Genomic DNA, 9,893 nt, shown 5'->3' with positions numbered 1-9,893 from the left:
CAGACCTTGTTCAGGCTCAGACAGTTGTTACAATAAAGGCTTAATGAGAGCAAGGAGTCTCCCTGCCTTTTCCTAAGATCCACACCGTTGTGAAGGAGCTATCAACTCACCTATGATGATATGGTATCTGCAATGGAATTTAACATTACCACTTGCTGTGGAGCATTCATTCATTAATAACTGTACTGGCCATATTGTTTAGGCACAAGAGTGTCAATTTAAGAGCACTGTTGGAGATTTTGCTGTTGAAGTTTTTTCAAAAGAACACTTGTCAAAGTTTTAAGAATTAAAATTTGTCCTCTGCTTTTTTACTACAGATTAATATGCTACGTGGGACCCATCTGGATTGCCAAAGTTGACTCTATTTTACATCAATCATTGTTATTTTAAAAAGCAAGCAACCAAACAGTGGTATCCCAAAATCTTTATTAGAAAACACCAACAATCACCCCCCCAACTGTCATATTAGGACGTACAGCCACCAATGCATTGACAGTAAATCACCCTGAAAACTGCACAGCAGGTTTTGCAGTTAAATCCACAATTTACACAAGCAAACTTCTAGTGCTAGAGGAAGGCCACTATTAAACTAAATCAAACCTAGACAATGTCCCTTTAATTAAAATAACATGTGTAACATCGCATGTGCAAAATGCTTTACAAAAACATATTTGTATATATGTAAAGTTTAGTATAGATGTAAAGTATATGTGAGCTGAACATCCAGGCATGTGTACTTGTTAAATTACTTTTTCATAAGAAGCTCTTATTATTAATAATAATTCTGTTGACTTTTTTTTTTAATTCCTACTGCTTTTCACAGCAGTGACATTTCCCTTTTAATTATCAGAAAATCAAATAGAATTCAGTAAATCTCAGTTTAGAAGGCAGCAGTCAACACTTGAATACACCTTAGCATGTGCTTAACTTTATGTGTCTGCTGAAGAGCTAGCAGATAATGAGGATGAGGAGGGCGGGTGCAGTTGCACCCCACTCTGACTCCTGCTCCACCCAAGCAAAAACCAACTACACAGGAGGGGCAGCAACATTTCTATTCAGATAGTGCTGAGAGAGTCAATTGACTTCATGGGTTATTATCATCTCCCTAATTCCCATTAATTTCTCTCCACTCCACAGGTGTTAACAACCCTCTCTCCTTTTTAAATGGTCTTGATGGTTCACTATTCAAACCATTCTCTCTTTTGTTAGCTCTTCCTGCTAATGTCCCCCTCCTATTTTACAGCCCTGCAGACTGTTTTTAGCTCTAGCTAAAAACCTTAACTTAGGTGTGTGGTAATATTAAGTCAGGCATAGAAATGACTGACATTGAAATACTGGAGGCACTGTCAAGACACTCAAGAAGGGCAGAGTTTGTCTGATTAATCTAGTGGACTAATGATATAATATCCTTTGAATTTATTGCCTAGTTTGTTGTGCTTTCTACAACTTCATATATACTCTATCACATTGGTGCTCAACCTTTTTCCCTAGTGGGCTGGATGGTCGTTCTGATCCAGCACCTGGGGCTGGTGCAGTGGGCACTATCTGGCCACATGGAGACAGTAGGGAGGCAGCCCAGCCTCAGCCCAGCCCCACAAGTGTGGGAAGGAGGCCACATGGGGGTGTGGGAGACAGAGGAGGGGGAGGGGAAGGGGAAGGGGAAGGATGTGACCTGGCCAGGAGGGTGAAGGGGGCATGGCTCAGCCTTGCAGGGAGAAAGGGGCTTGACCCAGCTCTGCAAGTAGGGAAGGGGGCATGACCCAGCCCCAACTCAGCCCCACTGGGGAAAAGGGGGCATATCTCTGTCCTGCAGAGGTAAGGGAGTGTGGCCCAGTTGCAATGTGGCCCCATCAGGGGCAGATTAATGCATGGGCCTTTGGGATCTGGGCCCAGGGGCCCCTACCAATCAGGGTCCCCCTGGGATGCCAGGGGCAGCACGACCTGGGTGGGCATCCTGGCTGTGGGCATCTGGGACAGGCAGCGCGCACCTCCTCCCCTTCAGCCAGGCCAGAGCCAGGGGCTGGGGGCAGGCACAGGGCTCCCTGCAGGCAGTGGTGATATCCCAGGGCTGTCTACTGCCAGGAGGCCCCATGCGTGTCCCTGTTCCTGCTCCTTGCCATCTGCAGGTGGCCACTGGCACCAGCGTCACTGGGACAGCACTGGGCAGCTCAATCCTGCCCTGCCTTGCCCAGGCCAGCAGAGGGGCAGGTGGGCAGCTAGGGGCAGAGCTCATGCCTCTCCCCCACAAGCTGGCGCCATCCCCAGCCCATCCCATGGCACTGGCGGGGGGCACAGCCCCTGCTGTGGACACCTGCTTTTCAGAGGGGCTGGACTGGGGCTGGGGCCACCTTCACCTCTGTGGTACTCATGCCACCTGGCTTGTCCCGGATGCACTAAAGAGGCTGGGAGGGCCGAGCTGCAGCCCCCTGGCAGGCACAGTGGGAACCTGTCCTCACCTGGTGGGGGTCTTCAATTTTCTTTTTGCCTAGGGCCCCAATAAATGTTAATCTGCCACTAGGCCCCATGGGTGGAAAGGGGTATGGCTTGGCTCAGACCAGGCTCATGGGGCTTGGGGTTTGGGAGTTTAGCAGGGGCGGTGGCTGCATTAATAGCCACTGCTCCTCCACCACCAAATTTGCCAACCCCTGGGAAGCCCTGTGGGCCAGATGCAATGGCTCCCTAAGTTGCATTTGGCCCGGGAGTCAGGTTGAACACCCCTGCTCTAGCAAACATTTCAATAGTTACATATTTTTGCTTTGATCTTAAACTGAATAATATATTGCTAACCTCCTACCACATTAGTAAAGAGTTTACTTTCTTTTTACCTGGAGAAAAAATTGTGTTCTGCTGTATGTGATGATGTCCCACACCCCGTGCACCCATCCCCCTTTTCAAAATCCTAGATCCACCCATATTAAGGGCTTTCTTGAATTGGGGCCTGAGTGTTTTCTCTTTGGTACAATGTTAACTGTTATGAATGAAGGTCCCAGGGTCAGGTCTTTTTCAATCCTTTTGTACATGATATTGCTTACATAACACAGCTACTTTTATAGTCAAAGTCACAGGAAACCCGCCCCCCAAAACCATAGAATGGAAATAATGCTGTCATTGACAGCTCAACTCACAAAAACTAGAAATAGAATATATATACACAATCAACACATCTTCTCCAAAGCAGTACCCAGAAACAGAATCCTGGGGATACTTTGATCTTTATTTATGTGTTCTTGCATTTAACAAAAGTTCCATCATTTACAGATAATCTTTAATTGCAATTAATTGATATAACTCTTAGTATTGCCTACCCACTATATACAGTTACATTAAATAATGAAGTTTGATTGGATTCTTCTTTCAGGTAAATTTATGTTGCTATCTTTTAATAAAGCTTTAGAGTGCACTTTGAAATATAAAGGATTATCATATTTACCCAAATCAGGCCAATCTGCTTAACTTCTTTCCAAGCAATACAAAGAATTGACTCATTCTCTCATAATAAATTAAAAGGCATTTACATTGACATAGGTTGTAATACTTGTTGAAAATGTTTTCGAGATAATATAGATCTTAGAATACACAGCACATGCGAGTATAGGAAAAAGGGGGATTAAAACATGGTTAGTGTTATTAGCTAAAAGTACTTTCTACCTATATAAAAAGACGATGATCCTTGCCCTGAGTACAGGGTCCGTATAAACAGCTTGCCAAAAGATTCTTCTCCAAGCCAACCTCTGTTGGTGTTGAGAAATCTTCTATGGAATAACAGGCAATCTCTGCCTGTGGGTATTTAATGCTCAGTCCAATTTAGGCTTTTCTTTTCCTTCTTCCGTACCTGGAAACATACAGAGAACTTTTTATAATACCTGACTGAACAAACATTGATCGTTGACTTAGAGACGTTCTAATACATTAATTCTGCTTTTTTCTTTTGTTGCTGTTGCTTTCCTCTGTTTGTTAGCAACATCCGTCAGATTTTACTTAACCTGCTGAGAAGGAAAAGAACATCTGCACACCTGATATCAGTGTTTGTCTGCTAATGAAGTACATAACCCTTTCTCTCCCAGGACCCTTTTTAGAATTGCAGTATGAAACCCCTGTGGCACAGTCTGCCTCTGACTACTTCAGGGGAGCGAGGATAACTATCACCTTGAGCTCCCACTGCTTATATATAAACAAAATAGAGTGGATTCTATTATGGCTACCAGTAGCTGAAGCTAAACGGTTACCTTTAAAAAAAAATAGATTTGCAAAACCATAATTGTCTTCAATTCAATAAGCTTTTTTCCTCTCCAGTCTCAGATTTTTAAAAACTCTGTAAGCAGAACTCTCTTTCCCGAAAGCACACAAAGAATCAATTATTGCTAAGAGTTTCTTCCGCCCTTCTCTTTAATGCCCCTTCCTTTCAGTGACAGGTAGCAGGAATATACAGTATATCCTCTTAAGACCTGCCTGTGCAGCAGAACTCCTCTCCCTCTTGTCTGTGCTGAAAGGAGGCTGGGATGGGCAAAAGGGTGTATGTATTCTTCTGGAGATAAAAACATCCATCTCTTTCAGGTGCATGTTCCTGGGCAATGATTTGTCATTAGATTCTGGCCAAAGTGGTATTCTTTTGTTCATTTTGTTTCTTTTAAGCAAAGCTCCCTGCCAAACATCTCAACATAGTATAAAAATGTTTCTTTTGGATGCTTGCAGGACTGTTGTAGATTGCAAAAGAAAAATATCTCAGGACTTATGGAGAAAGGGAAGTAATTTTTGAAAGCAAAAGGAAAAGGACACCTGACCATAAATCATATTACAGTAAAATCTCTATTATCTGGCATCCCTGAGGTAAGGGGATTGCCGCTTATGGAAAAATTCTGGTTATCTGAAACCCCCTGGCAGGGCTTTCCAGATAATGTGGAGTGGGTGGAGGGTTGGCGGCCGCATGAGGAGTGTGTGTGTGTGGGTGGGGAGTTGAGGCTGTCTGCAGAGTGGCAGCAGTACAGGGTGGTGCGTGGCAGCCACCTCCGCATGCAAAGTTCCCCCCTCCCCCTGTGTCTGGCCGGCCCGTTAATGGAAATTTCATTTAATGGAATTTCTGGTTAGTTAAATGCTGGATAGTGGAGATTTTACTGTACCTGCTAATGGAATACATGCATGAATGGTAGTTCTTTCCATGGGCCATTTTGTAAATGTATCACATTGCTTGCAAGATGGGGATAACAGAAAGGCATCTGCAGAGGTGACTTTACTGAAATAAACAGGGATCCAGGTTTTCCGTTCACCATGGTAAAATGTGGTAACATGCAGATTTTCTCATTTTAAGGAGAAAAACCTGGATTATCTCCTTTAAAGAAGAAAAACATAGGAAATGGTGGGTTCCAGCCTGAAAGGGGCTGGGGGGAGCAGGGGGTGGAAGGCAGCTGGACCCACTTGCTGGTGAGTGAAAGGGGCAGGGGTAGCTCTGATTTTCCAGGACAAAAAAAACCCCAAAATCAAATGCCCAAATGTATAGGTATTTATAATTTATTATAATGATAGAGAAACTGGTAGGCTTCCAAATTGCTTTAAAATGCTAAATATATCAATAAAACATTGTGTTCAACTGTTACCTATACATATATATGCACACACACACACACATATATGCACACACACACACACAGAGTAAAAGCCACATTATCCGGTAGTTTATAAACCAGTATGCTTCATTAACCGGCATGCCAGTCGATGCGGCAAAAACAAACCAGCACTTCTGGTTTCGCTCCCATGGCCTGGGGCAAAGCAGCCTGCGTGGGGGCCCCCTTCCCTGTCCCCTGGCACACCGATGCTAGGGAGGGGCAGTGGCACGCTGGACGCTGCCGTATTTGGTTATCTGGCACCCCCCATTCCCCATGGGTGCCGATAACAGTTTTTGCTCTGTGTGTGTGTGTGTGTGTGTGTGTGTATAGTGGTGTTTCATTTTAATCATGGATAAATGCAGTTCTTGGCGGTTTTAATCAGAGAATTTGCAATCCTCAATCAGAGAATCTGCTATTTTTAAGCAGAGAAAACCAGGATCCCTGGCAATAAGCAGTAAGTAAACAAATGGATTGAACGTTCCCAGCAATCTAAACACAATAGGGTGGGTTATGTTGGCAAACCAAAAATAATAGGAGAGCCATAGTCAAAGGTTTTAAAACCAAAACAATGGGTTGGCTCCAAAAGAGTACAATTGGCTTAAGAGCCTGCTTTGGAGCCAATCTGGGGTCCCTTGTGTCTTTTGCTGTGAGGAACTTTTCCAGTGGTTTTAAGTAAAATGCTTTATTTTTCTTTTTAAAAGAGCCTCTTTCCTTTCTTCTGAAATATTCTGCTGCAGATGTATCAAACAGTTTGGCATAAAAGTTGGTATCTTCAGGACTGTGGGTAGGCACTGGCCTGTAGAAAGGGCAAATTTTTCCTTGCCTACCATGTTTGTGGTTTAACTTGGAAAAACTAACTACAAATCATTTTGTCAGTAGTGAGGTTTCACTTAATGCACCTCCGGAGGAAAAGGAAAATAAAAAAAAATTGAAACCTTCTCAAGTCAGATTGTTTTAATTTTAAAGTTTGAGAGCTCAAAAACCCCCTTTTAAATATATGGTTTCCAAATATTTTTTTTCCAAACCTTACATGGTGAGCGATCACCATGATTTTATTTTTCTGCTGCTTGCGGTGGGCTAACCATTCACTTTCACTTACATTTATGTACAGCCCTTTAAACATGGCCATACAACAGGTGACTCATGGCATTTGTAGGCTGGCAAGTGGTTGCTCCACAAAGGAATTTGGATCAATGTCGCTTAATCACACAGAAGTCAGATCAGAGAGGAGCTTATGGCCTGGGTATTATAGAATTATAGAAAATTATGATTATGGCTAGAACAACCTCTGTTCTCTTGCAGCAGAGAAACAAAGCAGCCAGAGATTCTATTATATATGCTGTGGAAGGCTGGTGGAGATGTTCTTTTAGCTACTTATTCATGAAGTTAACAAGAACACATGCTTCATCATCACATGATTATATTTTATATTACCTGGGACTTGTATAAAGTGAACCCTTCTTCCTCGTGGCAAGCTTGTTCTTTAAAGCATCTTTCCTGCACTACTGGAAGATGAGGCAAATGCCAAGAAGTCTGTGTAGTTGATATCTATGAAGGGATTGGGTTGAGAAAATAGGTGCCTGATACCCAGACTCTAACAATGGATAAGCAGCAGATGGAGCCCACACAGGAACAGTTTTGAACCTCTTGTTTCAACATTGTACCTGGAGTTTAATTCTTCATATTGTATTTTATGTAGAGAATTACAGCATTGTAGCTACTTTACTCTGACTTACTGAAGGGGAGTAAACCATGAGGATGAGTTAAGCAGGATGTATTTTTAAGTTTTTCCTTACTACTACAGTGATTAGTAGTTTGAGTGAAGTAGATTGATATTATTTGTGCAGAATTAATCAACAGCAAGTTTATCTGTTATACCTTTTATATGGCCTGTTTAATATGGATATGCTTAATTTCTTTGAGTAAATTGATTTATAAACAGAAGAAACATTATGCCTGAAAGTATTTTTAATAAGCACATCTCCCTAATCCTAAGCATATCAGTACAATCATTTCCACAAAATAGCACTTTCTTCTAGCTTGATTTAACTGGTTCATCAGCTAATAAAACCAAGTGGGTTGTAAACCTTTCAGGTAATTGCCAGCAGCTCTTAAATTAGTATTAGATGTTATAAAAATGAATACATATTCATAGCTAATCATGTTCTCTGGCAAGCATTTCATTCATTTGCCTATTTTTAAGAGAAAAAAGAAAAAAGTTACAATGACATTTTCTCATTTCCCTTTTCGGTTTTCTAAAATTCCCATTGACTTCAATGGGATGGGTTCTAGACCCTAAAGAGTAATTCCATCATTTAGTATTCCCCAAAATAATAAATACTTACATTTTTGTGTATCCCAGATGTAATTATTCAGAACCTCTCCCAGCAAGTAGAACACATTAATGATTATGGTGACAGTTGCAAAGAAGATGATTTTGGCACCTGGGCTTATGTATTCCAAGAGAGGGTACACCCAGACTCCTGTTACATGATGAATCCAGCACACCCTAAAATGAAATCAAAAGGAGACAAAAGCAGATATTGTCTTTATGCTGTTTTTGAAAGTAGTTTGAGTTAGAGCATTTATTGACTCCAGCTTATCAATCAGACATGTAGTCTAAAGAACTGGAGGTTGCAATCACATTTTGATCCTCAGGATCACCTTCTAAAACAGGGGTGACAAGAGGAAGAAACAAAACTAGATTTACTGGAATGCTGTTCCCCCTTTTGACCTGAGCCAATTTTCAGATTTTATGGGTTGTTTCAGCGAGAAGGAGAAACTGACAACAGAGTCAGGTATTTCTTTGATGCGGTCCTGTTGGGTTATATAAAGAATGTACAAAGTCCTAAATCACTGAACATAGCAGACAGCTAGGGATAGTATCTTTGCTCCCAATTTTAAACCTCTTTCGTCCAATATTTCATTCAAAGTGTCTTGGTTTTCTTCTCATGGCCTTGTTACTGGGACTCTCTGCATCTGGGGCTTCTTCATTTCTGCTCTGTTTCATTTGGTATGTTTCCACTGCTTCTGTCTCACACAATGTTCCACTAATCAGTGTTTTCTACTAGCCCTGCATTTAGTTTATCACTCTCCAATATCACTCTTCTTTGGCCACATAGGGCACCGATAGTGATGGTTTGTTGTACGATCGGGCGTTCTATAGCCATGCACTGCCAGACGTGCACAACTGCAAAATGCTTTAAAAATGCCTGATCGCATGACAATCTGAACCGCCATTACATGACGGTTCAAATGAAGGCACTCCAAAGCGAAGTGCTTTCAATAAGTCTCAGTGCATGCCGGGAGCAGGTCTGGACTGAAGTGGCGCTGGGACTTACATCTGGGGCTTGCCCAGCCTGTGCTGGAGGGTAGGGTGAGTGAATTGGATCCCCTCAAGATGGCTCCCCCCATCTTGGGGGATCCTGCAAACTGCCATGAGTTACAGCAGGGAGTTGCATATCTGCCAGTGCCCATAGTTCAGCTTCCATAGGTGCATGTGTTGTAGGTGGTGATTCCTACTGCTTCAGCTCCCCTGTTCCAAGAAGGAGCTTGATTGTTTCTTACATTTATCCTGCTTGAAGGGTAATGATTATGTCTATCAAAGTAAATCAAACTTTGTGCAGCCCCACAATATGGTGCATATAAATGGAACCCAAACAGAGGAGGAAATGTTGGAGGCACTCTCAAATTTCCAGCACTCACTGGCAGCTCAAGTTGCTGGTGTCTTGATCATGCCAAGCTCAACAGTCTCCAAAAAGCATTTTGAGTACATTTTCCTCTGTGCAAAATTTCTTGGTGATGTGTGCTGGTGGATGTTGATCTGCGGGCGTGTTTACATGTGCACAGTAGCTTCACAGTACGGGTGCACGTCTACATGTGTGCGCCTAAACTGAACAGTAATTATGGTGACATGCCAACTTGGGTGTAAATTTACTCCCTGCATCATGCTCCCTGAATCATGCAGGGAGCAAATTTACACCTGCTTAGTTACTGTGCAGTAAGGCACATGTAGATGCCTTACTGCGCAGTAATACTGTGTGTGTGGACTGACTTAGGAGTAACTTTACTCCCAAGTTGGAGCACACACAGTGTTACTGTGCTGTAACATCTACACATGTAGACACCGATCTAAAAACTGCTTACTGCACAGTAACTTGCTGCACAGTAAGTTCATGAGCAGTTAATGCATGTGTAGACACACCCTGTATTCCCTAAATAAGGAGTCTACATTGGCTTTCTGAGATGGTAAGTGTAATGTCAGAAAAGAGTTGAAAAGGTCAGCATACTCTT

General features: G+C 42.5%; 1 protein-coding gene across 1 annotated transcript in view; it reads right to left on the bottom strand.

Moving 5' to 3' along the window:
• Positions 1–416: 416 nt before the first annotated feature.
• The window catches only part of AIG1 (androgen induced 1), a 225,878-nt gene continuing 216,401 nt past the window's right edge, over positions 417–9,893 (bottom strand). Inside the window, exons 5-6 of the mRNA XM_006035314.3 lie at positions 7,946–8,109; positions 417–3,832 (exon numbers count right to left, since the gene is read on the bottom strand). Coding sequence (XP_006035376.1) covers positions 3,795–3,832; positions 7,946–8,109 — 202 coding nt within the window. The 3' untranslated portion in view covers positions 417–3,794. The remainder of the gene's footprint in view (positions 3,833–7,945; positions 8,110–9,893) is intronic.

This window comes from Alligator sinensis, unplaced genomic scaffold, assembly GCF_000455745.1.
Source record: "Alligator sinensis unplaced genomic scaffold, ASM45574v1 scaffold576_1, whole genome shotgun sequence".
Classification (NCBI taxonomy): domain Eukaryota; kingdom Metazoa; phylum Chordata; order Crocodylia; family Alligatoridae; genus Alligator; species Alligator sinensis.
This window is presented reverse-complemented; position numbering and strand designations above follow the sequence as displayed.